At 40.9% G+C, this 18,712-nt stretch overlaps 1 protein-coding gene and 1 long non-coding RNA gene across 3 annotated transcripts in view; both read right to left on the reverse strand.

Moving 5' to 3' along the window:
- Positions 1 to 18,125, reverse strand: part of LOC138980171 (long-chain fatty acid transport protein 2-like) — a 32,169-nt gene extending 14,044 nt beyond the window's left edge. Inside the window, exons 1-10 of one of the 2 annotated variants that reach the window (XM_070353005.1) lie at positions 17,885 to 18,125; positions 16,188 to 16,350; positions 14,771 to 15,020; positions 14,315 to 14,425; positions 13,602 to 13,817; positions 10,727 to 10,885; positions 10,289 to 10,413; positions 7,239 to 7,430; positions 4,194 to 4,293; positions 262 to 472 (exon numbers count right to left, since the gene is read on the reverse strand). In XM_070353005.1, the coding sequence (XP_070209106.1) occupies positions 262 to 472; positions 4,194 to 4,293; positions 7,239 to 7,430; positions 10,289 to 10,413; positions 10,727 to 10,885; positions 13,602 to 13,817; positions 14,315 to 14,425; positions 14,771 to 15,020; positions 16,188 to 16,304 (1,481 nt within the window). In that variant the 5' untranslated portion in view covers positions 16,305 to 16,350; positions 17,885 to 18,125. Of the gene's footprint in view, positions 1 to 261; positions 473 to 4,193; positions 4,294 to 7,238; positions 7,431 to 10,288; positions 10,414 to 10,726; positions 10,886 to 13,601; positions 13,818 to 14,314; positions 14,426 to 14,770; positions 15,021 to 16,187; positions 16,351 to 17,607; positions 17,854 to 17,884 lie in introns of those variants that run through there. The other variant, XM_070353014.1, reaches the window with a different exon arrangement.
- Positions 8,636 to 9,495, reverse strand: LOC138980187 (uncharacterized). Its single transcript, XR_011460262.1, has 2 exons — positions 8,807 to 9,495; positions 8,636 to 8,698 (listed from the first exon to the last, which is right to left on the reverse strand). It is a non-coding gene; the product is annotated as an uncharacterized lncRNA (long non-coding RNA).
- Positions 18,126 to 18,712: the final 587 nt, after the last annotated feature.

Below are 18,712 nucleotides of genomic sequence, written 5' to 3' on the forward strand. Positions count from 1 at the left end.
AAGGCACTGGTGTCTTTTTCAGACATTATTTCATCCAAAATTCTCAACTCCACACAGCAAGCAGTCAGGGTGTTGATTTATGGTATGTAGCCAAGTGGAGGGATGGTCTTGGCCCATTTTAAAGACTTGCCAGATCAGTAACGCAAACCATTTTCACAAGGTGGAGTGGGTCTTTAACACTCTCTAAAGTTACTGCTACCCTCCCCTGCTCCCACTGTCTTAACTCTCTCTTCCATCCCTGGCACAATGTATAGCACGTACCTGAAGGTGTCACCAATTCTGTCATGAAAGTAGACAAAGTAGTCCTTGTCCAGGTAGAGGACGTCCCCATAGTTGAAGTACAAGTCCCCCTCTTTGAAGGCGTTGCGGACCAGCTTCTTTTCGTTGGAATCCTTGGAGGCCTTGTACACAACCAAGTCGCCCTTGGCCAAGGCAATGTCCGGAACCTTGCTCAGAAACAGCCCTGTCTCTCCTGCCATCAAGGCACGAAAACAAATGAATACTGTACCAAACAAATAAGATAAGCGAGGGGGGGGCGTGGAGGAGGCATAGTCTTCTTTTTCCTTCAAGGGCTGAAACTCCCACGGTTTTCATGTGAATGACGGTTTTTAGCCCACCATTTAGGCAGCCATACACTGCTTTCAGGGTATGCATGCTAGGTGTTTTCGTGTTTCTATAACCCACCAAACACTGACATAAATTACAGGATCTTTTTCGTGCGCACTTGGTCTTGTGCTTGCGTGTACACACAAAGGGGGATAAGGCACCTGCAGGTCTGCACATAAGTTGACCTGGGAGATAGGAAATATCTCTACCCTTAACTAAATAGGCGCAGACTGTATTCAAATCCATGACCTTCCACTTGGGAGGCCGGCGTCTTATCCACTAGGCTATTGCGCCTGTTAGGAGGCACAGTAACGTTCAGAACCAATGTCCCTAGCAGGGAGCCAGGGCACAAAGCACTCTGTAGCTGAAAGGGATGTAGCATTTCTAGATTTTCAGAACCTTCAAATGGAATCTTAAATGTCCTATTCTAAACTACCCGTCATAAAAAACTAGGCAGATGCGTTTGAGGGCAGATCTACGTGGGCGGGGATGTAGCTCAGTCGGTAGCGCGCTGGATTTGTATCCAGTTGGCCGCTGTCAGCGTGAGTTTGTCCCCACGTTCGGCGAGAGATTTATTTCTCAGAGTCAACTTTGTGTGCAGACTCTCCTCGGTGTCCGAACACCCCTCGTGTGTACACGCAAGCACAAGACCAAGTGCGCACGAAAAAGATCCTGTAATCCATGTCAGAGTTCGGTGGGTTATAGAAACACGAAAATACCCAGCATGCTTCCTCCGAAAGCGGCGTATGGCTGCCTAAATGGCGGGGTAAAAAAACGGTCATACACGTAAAATTCCACTCGTGCAAAAAACACGAATGTACGTGGGAGTTTCAGCCCACGAACGCAGAAGAAGAAGAAGGGCAGATCTTTCTGATAAGGCTGTTGATTGTAAAATCAATTATATGAACGAAAAGGCCATTAAGTCCCCTATTCAGAAAACAGATTGAGTTTACATAACTTAGTGTCTATACAGTGCAACTTACAATACAGACACCCCCCAAAATAAATTCGCAAAATCAAGGTTTCCGCGTTACAATTGACAAAAAATTAGAACTGGTTGAACAAAACATTTTCTGCATGTCAGTAAGAAGAACAATTTATTTTGCATCCAAAACAGTCTGTTTTGTTCATATATCTTATCTAACAATCATATTATGGCATGCTGAATGGTGTGGGTGTCATTCTTCCGAGTAGCCGTCAAAAGCATTTTTGAGGCCGTTTTAGTGGGTAATGAGACAAAAAAAGGTACATTTCAGTAACTCCTTGACGCATTTCCTCAATACTCTCGGTGATTCGTACTAACACATGTCGTAAATGACATACACAGTTTTAAGTTATTTTAGACATTAGTTCTGCTGTTGTTTGACATGCCAGAAAGAGTTCTTAAATTAATGGTAGGTCTTTGCTGATTCGTCGAACAAAATTAATTTGTTGTTATCTTCAAAACAAATAACAGATGTACCACATACTCAAATTTCATGTACATATTTTATTAGACATGGGTGGTGTGAGGATTTCAACGCGAAAGTAATTTGTAAGAAGTTGACTCATTCAGAGCGCTGAGAAAAAATGTCAGCCTACGCCTAGCAAAGCTGACTGCTGACACACTTAACTGATCATGGGTCTTGAAAGACCATTTTCCAACAATTGTTTTGCGTGTTTAAATAAGTGCGCTGTGAACAGCCATAGAAATCGACAAACTGTAACACAAACTCAATCACTCCGTCACACATACACACACACAGTAAGCATAGGTGACACGGAGCAAGAGTGCGAGACACTAGATCTAGATCTGTCTGTCTGTAGCCTACTTACGGGGACACGACTGCCAGATGGCCAGATCGACACTGCGCTTTCGACAGCGCTTCCTCGCGCAGACACTGGAAACACGCTGTGCAGATTAACCTGTAGGAAATCTCCTTTGGTATCTTCGTTATCTATTTTTCTGGAGCTACGAAACCGAACAATGTGAAATCGTCTTCTCCGAATCGGCGAACTGCAGCTCGGTGATAACTGTATCTATACCACAATCCTTCACGCGATCTGACCTCACCTTGACCCCTGACCTGGTCTACATACCACACATGACACAAACCAGTCAGCTGTTTTTACCCCCCCCAAAACCCCCTACCACCCGTTTTCTTTGGATACACACTTTAACTACATATGTGCCACAAAATGTCGATCATTGCTTCAATACTTTGAAGCTGTTGCTTGAATAATAACCAGGTAAAATTAGTATTTCGGTGTTCAGTCAAATGTTAAAGTTTCTACCACAGACATACATACATACGCACGCACGCACGTACGCACAGACAGACAAAAGTTAGCATCGCATAGGCTACACTTACGTGAGCCAAAAATGTATGAAATTTAAGTCTAATTTGAAGCTTTCATTTTTCTGAATGCCTGCTAATTTTTAATTTTTTCTGTTCAGTCGGACAAGGTACATCTTTATTGTTAAAACACTTTCTGGCATGTCGCATAACAGCAGAACTAATATCTCAAATGATTTAAGATTCCTTGTGTAAATTATGACAGGTGTTAGCACAAATTATTAAAAGTTTGAAGGCAATGCGTTAATGAGTTACTGAAATGTACCACTTTTTGTCTCATTACCCGCTAAAATGGCTTCAAAAACTGCCTTTTAGTTTTAAGCCTTCAGAGAGGATTGACACCAACACCTTTCAACATGCCATAGCGGCCATGTTAGACAAGATATGGAGATTTGATTGTTCTGTCTAATGACATGCAGAACATGTTTCGTTTCAGTTGTTTGGATTTTTTGTCGATTTTAACGCAGGTACTTTGGTTTTGCAAATTTGATTTTGGGGGGTGTCTGTGTTGTAGGTTCCACTGTATAGACACAACATAATATAACCTTAATCTGTTTTCTGAATAAGGTAGGGGAATGAATGGCCTTTTCAGTCATTTAATTTGTTTTACAATCAACAGCCTCATCAGAAAGATCTGCCCTCAAACACATCTGCCTAATTTTTTTATGACAGGTAATATACATGTGAGCTTGTATGATTGTCCACGGGAAGTTGTAAATATGGAATTAAAATCCATAAAATAACATGGAGTTTAGCTTTGTTTAAGAGTTGTTTTTTTTAAACCATACACAAAAAAAAAGGAATTTCCTTTTAAAAAGGGTAAGTTTTATGCCTGAATGAAAACGAACAATGCAAATTTCATGTTGAGCAAGGGGAGAGAATGTTTTTGCTTTGTAAAAACAACATGCTCAAATAAGATTGTTTGCAAAGAATGTTGGTGACGCAGCCAATCAACCAAGGTCAATCAACCAATAAATCAATTCAGCTGACACATTAAATCAATGAATCAAAGAGTCTGGCTGACATGTTAAATAAATAAATCAGTCACTGACCCAGACATTGATGAAGAAAGAATTATAAAAATTGACAGATACAGCTAGGCCACCGAGCTATTTGCTCTGACACTTTTCTGAGAAATATTCCTGCTTTGAATGCAAAATAACAACAACACACACACTAACAAGATAAATAGAGACTTTTAATCTTTGACAATACATTTGTACATTTTCAACGCACAAGTCTAAAATTTACCTGGCTTCACCTTGATGCAGTAACCATTTTTGTCTCTGATGGGCAGAGCAGTGGTGTAGTCACATTTCACCAGCGCCTTTGGATCGGGATCAAGCAGGTTCTAAAATGGGGGTAAAAATCAGTAAAATTGACAAATGTATATCTCAACGATTGACAGAGCAAGGTAACAAGATTAAGAAATAGACAGAAAACATGTCAGAAACTACAAAGGACAAATCTCTACAGGATGAAATCGAAAATTTTTAAGTAAATTTTCATTTGATTAATATACTTACCCGAATCACATAAAAGCATTGACGCAGTCTTACATGCTTAAGGTCTGAAAAGGCTACCCGTCTTAAACAATTTTAAAGGGAAGCAACCCAACACAAAAGTGTAAATACAGGTATGGTAATGACCATCTACCCAGGGAGTTACCTCCCGTCCGGGTTACGTGACGTCACTTCCCCTGTAAACACCACGTGTAACTCATACGACTTAATAGACTAAAAAATCATATGCGGGGTTGGCGGGAGGGAATACACTATGTGATTCGGGTAAGTATATTAATCAAATGAAAATTTACTTACAAATTTTCGATTAAATTACATATTCTTACTCCGAATCACATAAAAGCAGATAGCTTCAACAAGGCGGTGGGAAAGAAATATCCAACTCACCCTTAAAAACCTTGCCAAAAAACTGGCCTGCTGCCAAAAGGTCAGGAAAAGAGCCCAGTGAGAAACAAAATCTAACTCACTCTAACCCTTGCCAGGAACTGGCCCACTGCCAAAAAGGCAGGAAAGGACCTGAGAATCATCTGATTGACAGTCGTGATGTCTCTCAGGCAAAAGTTGCGAAAGACAACATCAGAGAGCCAGAAATGTGTGCCCAGCACTTCTTCCAATCTCCTGGACCAAACGACCCAGAAAGAGAACCCAGCCTTGGATTAAGCCGAGCCAAGTAGAGGGAAAGACAAGCTGCCCCCCCCCCCCCCCCCCCTTTCGAATGGAAGGAAATGCCCATGCACTGAAAAACGATCTATGTGTAAGGTAGTCCGATCAGTGAGGTGAAGGACAAACCTCGCGGCGACCATAAGACGATCACGCCAAAGTAATCAGCCCAAAAGGACTGAGAGATAAAAGTCAGCTCCAAGCAGAATGACCAATACCCAACAAAGAGAGAGAGAGAGAGACACCTGAGTACAAGGTACCAGAGCCCACCTCGACAGGAAGATCTCAAAAAGAGACGGTCGCCCGTAATCCCCTAACAGTCAATGCGAAAGCAGAGAGAGAGGCAATTCGAGGAAGCGGAGGCTTACGAAATAGCGTAAGCCGCCTCAGAAGAGAAGAAATCACCGTGGTCAAAAACTGAAGTGACCGGTGACCCTAAACAAAATGACTAAAACCCAGAGTGTTACAGATCAGTCTGCTTGAAGGTAAATGAAGGAAAATCAAAAACCCCAAGTAAACTTCGTAGCCAAATCAGGAGAAATTCCTGAGTCCGGCCGAAAAACTAGCAGTGTCTGTCTACCTCTGAAAGACTGAGAGTCAGACGCGGCGATCAACCGGCAAACGCCGTAGCCATAGTTGCCTGCGGTAGAAGGGTGACTGTAAAGGAAACCCAACCCCCCGGAAAACGCCCTGATTCACCTCATGCTAGGATGAGGGAAAAGAGGAAGAGTAAATCCGAAGCAACAGGAACCGAAAATGCCATAGTCGAACCACACAGGGTAGAAGACTATAGCACAGGCTCAGGCTGAGAGCCGTAAAACCCGTGGAACAGCCATGTACCAAAGTACCCAGAGTACACAGGTAAATATACGAAACATAAGTTTCGGCTGCCACATAATATGCTGGGCTATAAGCCCACAGCAAAGGAAAACTGGAACATTAGCTAACGCTCTGCCAAAATGAGAGGGGTAGCCAAAAACCTGAGAGAGGTGATAAGCCACAAAGAATGACTCCTCCAACATGCATTGCCAAAGACAATGCCCCCTCAGGAAAATCTGAATGTTACTTCCGAGGCCAACTCAAGCGCACCTTAAGTTTGGACGAAACACCAAAACGCGTCTGATCGCTAGAGAAAGACAGAGTCAGACTCGGCGAAAGACAACCAGGACCAAGTCCAGAAGCTTGTGGCAAACTGAGAAGAACGGGGAAGCCTGAAAACAGAAGACCCCACTCAAACGGAAATCGTCCTATCTCATCTCCTGCCTAAGATGAGAATAAAGGAAAGAAAGTCGAAGTCCGAAGCCACAAGAACAGGGAAAACAACAATCTTGTCAAAATAATGACCAAAATGGAAAGAGCTCACCAAACACGTAAAGGCAAGCCGGTAAGACGGGTTAGGAGGCCGGTGGGTGTCCTTTCAAACACCAGCACGCAGCCACACTTGGAGCCAAAAATTTCGACGACCTTCTCTGCTTTAGGCTGAATAGGCGTATGAGTTACACATGGTGTTTACAGGGGAAGTGACGTCGCGTAACCCGGACGGGAGGTAACTCCCTGGGTAGATGGTCATTACCATACCTGTATTTACACTTTTGTGTTGGGGTTGCTTCCCTTTAAAATTGTTTAAGACGGGTAGCCTTTTCAGACCTTAAGCATGTAAGACTGCGTCAATGCTTTTATGTGATTCGGAGTAAGAATATGTAATTTAATTTGCTTTAAATAAAAATGACTAGCACTTGCACACTAGAAACCTTCGTGTACTGTAGCTGTTAGGTGAGCTCCTCAACAAAATTGTATCTGAAAGTGTTCAACTATACTTGCGGATGCCAGTTAACTATTTTTGGTATGCAGTAATGAAGCTGCATGGTTTGTATCCCAGAGTACTGCCTCCCTCTCCGCTTTCAAAGAGTATTTATTTTGTCTTCTTCTTTTTGTCTTATCTTTCTGTTGTAAGATGCAGAAAATTTCCTAATTTTGTTTTAAAATGGAACATGTGGATTCAACATCATTACAAAACAGGGAAAGAAAAAACAACAGAAAAAGAAACTGCCATCTCTTCCAAGAGAATTTACCATCGTTCTCTGAATAAACGCATCCAATCGCAAAAGCCTACCAAAAATGGTGAAACACGGCCAATGGCACCAGGTCTGTTGGCAATGTTGATGAGCATGGAGACACCCTCCGTTGCTCCGAAGAACTCTGCGATCAGGGGGATCTTGAAGCGCTTCTGCACTGCCTCGAAGATGTCTTTGCGAAGACCATTGCCGAAAGCCGCTCTCACTTTGTGGACACTATCCAGTTCATGCTGAAACAAGAACAAACAGCAGGCATGTCTTAGCATACTTTCAACTTCTAACTAAGGATGGAAAGCGTCCAAATTGTTGTACAAAATGGGAAGGTAAATTAGAAGGCGATATTGATTGGAAATTATGTTTTAAATATGTAACAAAAATTTCTGAAGTGAAACTTAAATGGTTTCAAATTTGAGTATTACATAGGATTTTGGCAACAAATGTGATATTAAAACAAATGGGAGTAGTAGAAGACGTGATGTGCTATTTATGCCGAGACGAGAGGGATAGTATTCAACATTGTTTGTGGGCGTGTCAATATGTACAGTCATTTTGGAATGATTTGTTAAACTATGTTAAAAATGAATGTCACAATGTTGAGAACATATTTTTTAGTGAAAAGTTTAAAGTAGTACAGTTTTTGATTTTATAATATTAAATGCCAAATTTTTTATTTACAAGTGTAAGTATGCAAAAGCTGTTCCTACAATGGCTGCATTTAAAAGAGATCTGAGAAAAAGGTATTTGGTAGAAGAATATTTAAGTAAAATTAATTTTACATTATTATTATTATTATGAACATTTGTGCGCCTAATCTAAATATAGCCCTAGGCGCTTACAAAATATACAATACATAGTGAACATTATACGAAACACAAATCGACAAGGACCAAGACACTCAGACTCATACACTCGCAGACAGACGCACAGCGAGAACGTGACGCACTCACTCATACCAACTACAGGCACATGCATTCTGAAGACTGGAGTGGTACCCATTTAAACCTCTGATATTGTCAAATGATTGATTGTCTTTCTGATTGAGCTTGTAAGGATGAAATTTGGTTTTGGAGTTAATAGGAGGTTAAAGATGTTTTTCATTTTAGACTTGAACATAAACATTGTCTGTATATTTTGCAGCAGCTTAACGGAGAACAGGACTTGGTGGTATGAGTAGTTTTACAAAATAATCAAATAGAAACATAAAAAAGGAGACGAAGAGCTTGTTTACATAATTTAGAAATGTATTGAATATGGGCTGTGTGATTGTATGCTTTATTGTGTTTTCCCGTTGTTTTTGTTTTTGTTTGTTTTTGTTTATTTATTTATTTTTTAATTAAAAATGTTTTTTTTTTTAAGATGCACAGTTTTGTATGGTTGATGTTATTTGATGTTGCTGTCTGATGTTGAAGTCGTGTACCAAAAAGAATTAAAAACGTGGTAAAAAAAAAAAAATAACAAGAAGGGCAAAGCCCATACGACTCACATGCTTGACCTTGACCTTTACATGACCTTGACCTTCAGGGTCAAGGTCAAATAACTAAACCTAGCAATGACATCATACACTAAGAACGGCTTTACACATTTTTCCTAACAAAATACATGTGACCTTGACCCAAGGTCAAGGTCATCCAAGGTCATGCAACACAAAGCTGTTAATTCAAGACATAGGAAGTACAATGGTGCTTATTGGCTCTTTCTACCGTGAGATATGGTCACTTTTAGTGGTTCACTACCTTATTTTGGTCACATTTCATAAGGGTCAAAGTGACCTTGACCTTGATCATATGTGACCAAATGTGTCTCATGATGAAAGCATAACATGTGCCCCACATAATTTTTAAGTTTGAAACAGTTATCTTCCATAGTTCAGGGTCAAGGTCACTTCAAAATATGTATACAATCCAAATTTGAAGAGCTCCTGTGACCTTGACCTTAAAGCAAGGTAAACCAAACTGGTATCAAAATATGGGGCTTACTTTGCCCTATATATCATATATAGGTGAGGTATTGAATCTCCAAAACTTCAGAGAAAATGGGAAAATTGTGAAAAATAGCTGTTTTTTAGACAACATTTATGGCCCCTGCGACCTTGACCTTGAAGCAAGGTCAAGATGCTATGTATGTTTTTTGGGGCCTTGTCATCATACACCATCTTGCCAAATTTGGTACTGATAGACTGAATAGTGTCCAAGAAATATCCAACGTTAAAGTTTTCCGGACGGACGTCCGGACGGACGGACGAATCGGGTGAGTACATAGACTCACTTTTGCTTCGCATGTGAGTCAAAAATTAAAAAAACCTTTCAACTAGACATAAAATAATACCACCTGGGGATGCTGTAAAATCTGTTTCAAGATTTTCTGATTTCTAACGTAACTCTTTTTATAGATCTTGCTTTTGTTTCAAACATAGACATCGTACATTTAATTGTATTTCAATCATATTTTGAATAGCTTTATTTGTGTTTTATTTAAGTTTAATTTAAGGTTTATGCATCTTAAGGGTTACTGCCTTTTAACAATTACTTCTCTGAGATTTTCGTTGGTCTTAAAAACAAAGAGACCACTATACCATCAAGAAAATAAAGAACAAAATTATAAGAAATGACCACATGTCTCTGCCATTTCACTTGAAGGGACATATCCCAACTTACAAATGCCATTGCAAGCACAAGCTAACAAATGTTATAGAAAGGACAAGCTAACAAATATTATAGAAAGCACAAGCTAACGGATGTTATAGAAAGCACAAGCTAACAAATGCTATAGAAAGCACAAGCTAACAAATGCTATAGAAAGCACAAGCTAACAAATGCTATAGAAAGTCCTGAAGCGTACCTTTCCGCTTTAATGGCTGCAAAAGGCAAATGAGTTTATCCTCCATGTGTTTACCAGAGATGAACACCCTTAAAAGACCTCCAAAATTCTGAGAAAATCAGGTGTTAAAAAAGGAGGGAGTCTTAACTCGGGGGTACATTTACAGAGGTTTTGAACACAAAGTCTGATAAAACCGGGTCTTATAAGGGATGGAGTCTTGAATTGGGGGGTCTTCAAAGGGGAGATCCACTGTATCCAAAAGCTAACTGACCTGTGGTTGTGCCAGGATGTAGCGAAAGATCTCTCCAATGTACTGCACTAGTGTGATGTTAAACTTTCTGCAGTCAGACCAGAAATGGCTGGCAGAGAATTTCTTTCTCAGCACCATGGTACACCCTGAAACACGCTGACACTAATAAGACATGAGAGAACTTTATCATGTTCTCTGAGAAATCTCGATGTGATGCAGTTGAAGATACGAATCGCGTAAAGCAAAGGACGCACACACACATACATGTATTGTGCATATTTGTTGTATGCATGCATGCACGCACACACACACACATTCACATGCACACACACATACATGTATAGTGATTTTGTTGTTGTATTGTGCACACACATACACTTCCAAAAAGTCCATTGACCTTCTCTCCTTTAACCCTACCACTAAAGCAATCGAAAATAAATGTTGAGAATTCTCACCCACCTCTATCAAAGAGGCCATACAATCCAATGCCCCCTCCAGCACTGTGGTACAGCGGAAGAACTGTGTAGATGACGTCGTCAGCATCTAGGCCCACTATCTGCATCGCACTTCCTATGCCGTTGGCTTTCGTCTGGCTTATAAACACTGGCTTTGGTAAGCCTGTTTAACAGCAGTAGCATAATAATATAGGCAGGTTTCACAGTATTGTGTTCAGCAATTTACTATTTACACACTCAAATTCTACAAAATAAATGTTGGCACACAATTCAAAGGACATGTTTTTCCAACAAAGTGAGTTTGTTACAACTAAAAACAGTAAATTTTTTTATAGTCCTGGTCCTTATTTATATCTAAAAACCAGGCGCAAAGCGGCATACCCTGAAAACGCAAAAAAAGCAATACGGTCATCCTATGCATGCATATAGCTCATATAGCCAAAACCGTTGAAGATAGAAAGACATTTATTGAACAAAAAATATGCCCCACATCATTCTTAACAAGTTTTGTTCTTGTATGTACATCAAAATATTGATTCTCAAATGAATGGTTTGAAAAAATACGACTTCCGGCAGACCTAGACCGTTTTGAAGGAAAAAACCGTCTTTTTTTTCAAACCATTCCATGGCCATCAATATTTTCATATACATGTAAGACCAAAACGTGTTAAGACTGGTGTTGTGCATCTAGTTTGTTCAATAAATGTCTTTCTATCTTCAATGGTTTTGGCTAGATGAGGTAACAAGAGAAGGATATGGGCATTGGAATTACGTCAACATTTCGAGCATTGTCACAGATGAAACATTTACTGCAGGGTGCTCCTGATTAACAAACCGAGCAAAACTGAAAATTATTGAAGAGAAGACATGTCTGAACAGTTTATAAAGAGACAAGTTTGCAATCATTTGTAAACACCATTATTGTATGGAGGAGTAACTGTTCCCCTACCCCCTAAGAAGGTATTTCTGTCCGTCAATCACGTGAGCGATCGCCACAAATCGAGGCATCACTCGCATTTCAGTTTGGACACACCGGCTGATTGCAAATGCACAGTACGTGTTTCGACACTGAAACGTGACGATTGAGCGTCAAAATAGTTTCTTAAAACAGTCGAAAATGGAGTTAAATGTGACTTTAACACTCAGTGGCGATCGCTAGAGTGGCGATTGTTACTAGACGGACACTAGAAAACCTCAGAAAATGTAATTACTTTGCGATTTTTTTAACTGAAAAACTGTTGCGGTCTTTTTCTGTCGAGCGCGAGCGTCAACGTAAAACAACGTGAGGTCACTTCCTCCCCAAACGGTTAGTTTTTGAATGAAAAGAAAAATGTGGCGATCGTTACATTGTTTAGACGGACAGGATCGCAACTTTGAAACTCGGGTCACCGTGCCTCGATCAAGGGCAAATTGACCTCGGCAACATTATAACTCACTTCAAGGGTGCACAAACTTGTATTTACAGTATACAAAATTAGGTAAACTTGTGTTTTTGTCCTGTGAAATCACAATTAGTTTCGATGCTCTTGATATCGCTATGCGGACGGACAGATCCGAATCCCCATACATTTTTTTTGCGGAGCTAGTATAAGTTAGAATTTGTGTTATGGATATCGATTGTTGTTGAAAAACAATCATTTCAATGTGTTCTGGCACTCTCAACCACCACAGCATTGATACTTGTGCATGTGTGTGTTGGAATTTAGTTCTTTGTTTAGTGATGCTGTGGCAAAAGTAAATTCATCCGTCCGTATTTTGACGATCGCCACCATTCACACGCACATAAATAAACACATTATAAACAATTTCAACTTTTATTTTCAAAAAAGTATTTAAACAACAACTAGTTTGCATGTTAATACAACAAATACAGCAGATTCTCACAGATATGGATTTAAAAGACTAAGCAAATCTGAGACTATCAAAATGGCCTAATACCATGAAACCTGCCTATAAGTAACAACAACAACAAAAGAAAAATACACAGAATCAGTGGTACTTGCCATAAAAGTTCAAAGTACATCCTTTTGGACCAGCCAAAAATGTCCCTGCATTGCAGGTGTCCTTTCAAAACAGGTATATTTTGGTAATGACAACAGACTACTTCTTCTTCTTCTGCGTTCGTGGGCTGAAACCCCCACGTACACTCGTGTTTTTTGCACGAGTGGAATTTTACGTGTATGACCGTTTTTTACCCCGCCATTTAGGCAGCCATACGCCGTTTTCGGAGGAAGCATGCTGGGTATTTTCGTGTTTCTATAACCCACCGAACTCTGACATGGATTACAGGATCTTTTTCGTTGCGCACTTGGTCTTGTGCTTGCGTGTACACACGGGGGGGGGTGTTCGGACACCGAGGAGAGTCTGCACACAAAGTTGACTCTGAGAAATAAATCTCTCGCCGAACGTGGGGACGAACTCATGCTGACAGCGGCCAACTGGATACAAATCCAGCGCGCTACCGACTGAGCTACATCCCCGCCCCAATGACAACAGACAACTGAAGGTATCTCTCTCATCGGAGGGTCCTCACATCGCATGTACCACTGTACTGCAAATTTCAAACATAGGCAAATCTTAAAACAGCTCCCCCCCTCCCCCCATCTCACATGACCCCATTCCTTGGAAAAGCTCCTCATATACACAAGAAGTCTTGAAACCAACCAGTCCCTCATCCCAAATCCAGTCCCCTGAACACCACCTCCCCTTACCTGTCTATCTTAACTTCCCCTTCCCGAACCATCACCCACCACACATCTCAACAAAAGTAGTTTTGAAATCAAAGAAATCTCAAATGAAGTTTGACGCAGAACCATTTCCAGCAATACATTTCAAAGCAGGAACTCATGAGCGAAACAATTTGTGTGTTTAACATTCACCTGTAGTGCCTGATGTGTAGATGTAGGCCATTGTACTATCGGGTGTCATGCCTGCTCGCAGGCTTGGGTCTGGCCTCACGGGCAGTGCTCGCCTGAAGAGCGAGTCAAAGTCGTGCAAGCCTATTGGCACTTGTCCCGGTGTTAAGCCTTGTACATAAACCGGCAATCCCCCAAAGTCCTCCAGGACGTCACTCACTGAATGAAGAAGGTCTTCGCCTGTACAAGATATACAATTAGGACGTCATTCATGGTAAGTGCAGTTTTAACCAGCCAGAGATGCAAACCAAGAAAGACTGATCCGTAGCATTAATCAAAGCAAATAAAAGCATCGTTCTATCCAATAATGGATACCTCATCTGTAAAAGGTACTGAAAGGTAAATCCGAAAAAGTGAACATGAAGAAAAACAAAATGTAAGAGGTCACAAACAGAATCAGGTTCTTCACCTGTGAGAAGTTCCAAGTAAACTGGAACATGTGATGTTCATAAAAGATCCACTGCCTTTGGGAGAATACATGAGAGAAACATCCATTCAAGTTCAACAATGAATTCAAAATCAAAGTAGTGAACATTTCCAAACTATGACATCAATCCCATTCTGGCTTGCTGAATGTTCTTTTCCCAAGAAATAACCAGTCAAAATGCATTTGAATTGTATTTCAGTATGACTTGTAACAAAAGCAACTTGAAGATGAAAAGCTACTAATAACTGACCTGCTCCAACAAAAAAGGCCTTGGGTTCTGTCGCGAAGACAGAATGCGACAAAGGCTTGAAGCGCAGATTGACGTTGATAAGTGCCACAGCTACACCCAGTTTCTGCAAACCTGGATCAAAGATTTCAAATAAACAAATGCAGAACAACAAGTATAACAAAAAAGAGGAAGGACAAAATAACAGTTAACTTCACTTAAAATGTGTTTTCTTTCTATTTGAGATACATTTGGTTATCTGGAATATGATCTCAGCATAAAACAGACCCACAAAAGTTTCTGAGTCATTTCAATATCGTTTTATTCCAAACATGTTTTAGAAACAATCAAACAAGACAAGGTTGCCATGAAGAACAGAAACAAACATCAAACAACCACACACACACACACACAAATAATCCAATATTTAAAAGAAGACACATACAAACAGTACATCAAATGCAAAGACAAAAAGCTAACCCAGCAAAGTCCAAATGAAGGCTGGTTCATTGTGAATCATCATGGCAACAGTGTCGCCACACTGGAAGCCAAGTTCTCGCATAACGTTTGCAACTTTATTTGCTTGCTCATCCATGAACTCGTAGGTGTAGACACAGTCCTCAAAAATGACCATCGCTTTCTTGGGGTGGGTTTGCACATGTTTTTCAAACTTGTTGACCAGATAACTCGACATGAATTCATCCCGAAACTTCAGCAATCGCCGTCCCATCTGCAAAGAGAACACTAGTGTAAATAAAATGAATTAAAATTCCACTGACTGGAGAAACTTCAGTGTTTGTAAGACAAAAATCGCCAATTTAAAAAAAAAAGACTGAAAGCAGCTTCCACTAGTTCCAGCTTCAAACATATTCATTTCTACGGAGATAAAAAAAATCACAGTTTTAGAATGACAGACCTGTCTTTATGCAGGCGTTAAAGATTGTGCTCTTATCAGGTCAATACAAGGACAGTATTTAAGCTTTTAATCCTTTTGATTTTGTGCAGTTCTTTTTCACACCTGGAAAACCTTGCAACAAAATTACTGCAAAAGATCCATTTTACCTGAGTTATTTGCAAGTCATTTCTGACCCTTTATATCTGTCAAACCCAAATCTTAACTATCCTTTACAATCCTTTGAGGATGAAAGTCGCTTGTTCCTTTCAATGCTTATTATTCTTTCAGGTGCCAGGAGATTGGGTTTGCAATATTAACTCACACTTACTCTTGTTGCACATGTCGTATAAGATAAGATTTCATTTAGTCCTGTGAGGTCCTCATAGAAATCCGGGCTGCTTTCTCACTGGGGAAAGGGAGCTGCCATACAGTACGGCGCTACCCATTTTGGTTTTTTTCCTGCATGCGGGTTTTTATGTTCACAAGCCCTGAGACTTTCGCTGTGAACTTGGGTTCTTTATTGTGCGCATGCGTGAACACGGGGGTGTTCGGACACCGAGGAGAGTCTGCACAAAGTTGACTCTGGGAAATAAGGCACCAAAAAAAAAATAGGTCTGTTTACGGTAACATAGGCCAAAAAAATAGAGTCGGTAGGTCAGGATTTTTTTTTTTTCCCCCCCAAAACCATATTTTTACGTTATTTCCCCCCCCCCCCCCCCCCCCAAATGCCAAAATAAAGTCTAGGGTCGTGCGAAAAAAATAGGGTCGGTCGGGTTACCGTAAACAGACTATTTTTTTTTTGGCCTAAATCCCTCGCCAAACATGGGGATCGAACCCACACTGATAGAGACAACTGGTTTTTAACCCATCACCGCTACCAACTGAGCTATTTTTATGCCATGTTTACAGTGTTTACGTCCCTTTGGTTCTGATATATCCTTTACATAACAACATTTTTGTATTTTGTGCACAACCAGACAAATGTAAAATATGGATGTTTACCTGAATGATCTGCAAGTCATATTTGATCCAGGGGAACTGTGTCTGCCAGGCCAGGATCCCTGCCCCTGCAGCACCGGCCACTCCGATCAGGGCCTTGTCCAACACTGATGGAGGCATGGCTGATACCGTTCAGTTATCCTCCACTTTTCTCAGCTATCTCACACTAAAATTAAGACAGAGAGTAATGAATGCATGAGTAACTAAACTTGTTATCCAGATATAATTAAGTGAACAATATTAATAGATATAAGAACTAAGATAAAAACAAAATTCATTGACTTGACCATGCTTCCTCACCAAACTTTTGATTAATACTGACATATTATATGAACTACATGTCCTTTCCATTATGTGAGCATAAGAAATGTCATACAATACAACACAATACAAGGTCATTGCCTGTTATATGTGTAACCAAATGCTCAAAGCACAAGAGTCCCCCTTGAAGAGTCCCCCTTGAAGGCAAAGTCAGTCAAACAAGATAAAGATTTTAGAGCACTGATAATATGATAAAATATCTTTTATTGAATTTACTTATTTAGTCAAACTTACATTAGAAAACATTGTTTTTCCAACAGAGTTATATACACCCTCATGGAACACACTGACGAATGTAGCAAAACGTGCGCCAAATATTAACACTTTTAAGAATAAATGTGTATAGACTATAATTGACATTGAGAAACAATTTTGAGCATGCCATATGTGACTGACCGACAAAAAATCTGCAATATGAGATGAGATGCATAAAAAGCTGTGAGGATTATGTCATACTTTTTCCAGTCCCTACTAGTACTACATGTACCACTACTAAACTTTTTGTTTTTTTAGAGGGGATAGATCTATTAATTCTTCCCAAGACAAGAGGCGAAGCCTTCAAGGCTCACGTAAGAAATAGACAAACAGTAACACAAACTCAATCACTCCGTCACACATACACACCCACACACACAGTAAGCTTAGGTGACGACTGTGCAAGAAAGAGAGACACTAGATCTAGATCTGTCTGTGTCTGCATGTAGCCTACTTACAGGGACACGACTGCCAAATAGTCTCGGCCCGCTCAAAATAACAATGACCGAGACCACACACACCACGCGAGAGAGAAAGACTACAGGGAGGCATGCAGTCATGATGCATTAATTGACGTCAAACACTTTTGACCGTGACGTAATCTTATGCGAGCTTTATCCATAGTCTTTGATAACCACTCACACATAGACTCGGAAATGTTAAAGTTTCTACCACAGACATACACACACACGCACGCACAGACAGACAAAGTTACGATCGCATAGGCTACACTTACGTGAGCCAAAAACTGCATCAGTGCATGGTGCACTAGTCTAATATTACTATACATGTGTAAGCAAAGTCAATATTTTTCCATGTTACAAGTTTCACCAGCTTTGCGGTCTACCTGTGCTTGAAGATCAATGTCTGCCTATGTTTTGGCACTTTGGTCACCGATGTTGACACTGTACATCCAATGATGAACTTTGACCCGCCTACCCGACCCAAAGCTTTGACAACTTTGATTGACTGCGATCGAGATGTTTCGCTGAAGTGCGCGGTGTAGAAACTACGCAAGCAGTATCTAATGTTCATGCCTTTGAGCGAGGGCTTGTAAGAAACGGCCCTCGCCAAGAAATGGACGTCATATTCTGTCAAATGCCCAGGGACACTTGTAAACTTACCTACAGTCGATACCTGCAACAAAAGCTGTCTTCACTCGGCACGTTCTCACTTGGTTGCTGCCAGTGTTTACCGTTTGAGAACTAATCGATCTACGAACTTCATATTCGAGGATAACGCTCAAGACAAGAGAGGGAGGAGGGTGGGGGAGGACTCGTGTGTGTGTGTGTGTGTGTATGTTTGACGAAGGGGGACACATCTTGGAATAAAAAGGATTGTCAGTGTGGCCACTCATATCCGTTGAGAACAAAACTATCAATCAAAAAGACCATTACAGAAATGTAACAAAAAGTGTTAATTGATTAGAGATGAACATACAAGTAAACATCGGAATCGGAATCTGATGTGTAATGCTGCATCCAGATAACTGGCGTTGGTGCAACGGGTGGGGTGCGCAGCGTGTTTGCTATCGTCCACTATAGCAGGTGCCAGGGCCGACTTGAAGGCCTCAGTACTGTCCGAGTGCACTGTCCCGGCCCCCACTGTGACCAAGGGCGGATCATTTCACTTTGGAAGGGGGGGGTTACAAAATGACTGCGAAGATACGTCAAGTTGACGGCGCCGAAGCCTCTAGGGGGGTCCGGGGGCATGCCCCCCCGGAAATTTTTTTTATCCAAAGAAGCAAATTAGAGCTATCTGGTGCATCCTGAGCCAATAAATTACCTCTTTTTTGGGGGGGTGGGGGGGTTACGTAACCCGTGTAACCCCCCCCCAGATCCTTCCAAACTGGTCTGGGTCGTACCCACGGACTTGCCTCGCTGACACAGTAACCCTGCAGCTCTTCGTGTAAATAGTTTTATACTTTTAACCATCTTCTCGGAGTTATTGGG

This window comes from Littorina saxatilis, linkage group LG1, assembly GCF_037325665.1.
Source record: "Littorina saxatilis isolate snail1 linkage group LG1, US_GU_Lsax_2.0, whole genome shotgun sequence".
NCBI classification, from domain to species: Eukaryota; Metazoa; Mollusca; class Gastropoda; order Littorinimorpha; family Littorinidae; genus Littorina; species Littorina saxatilis.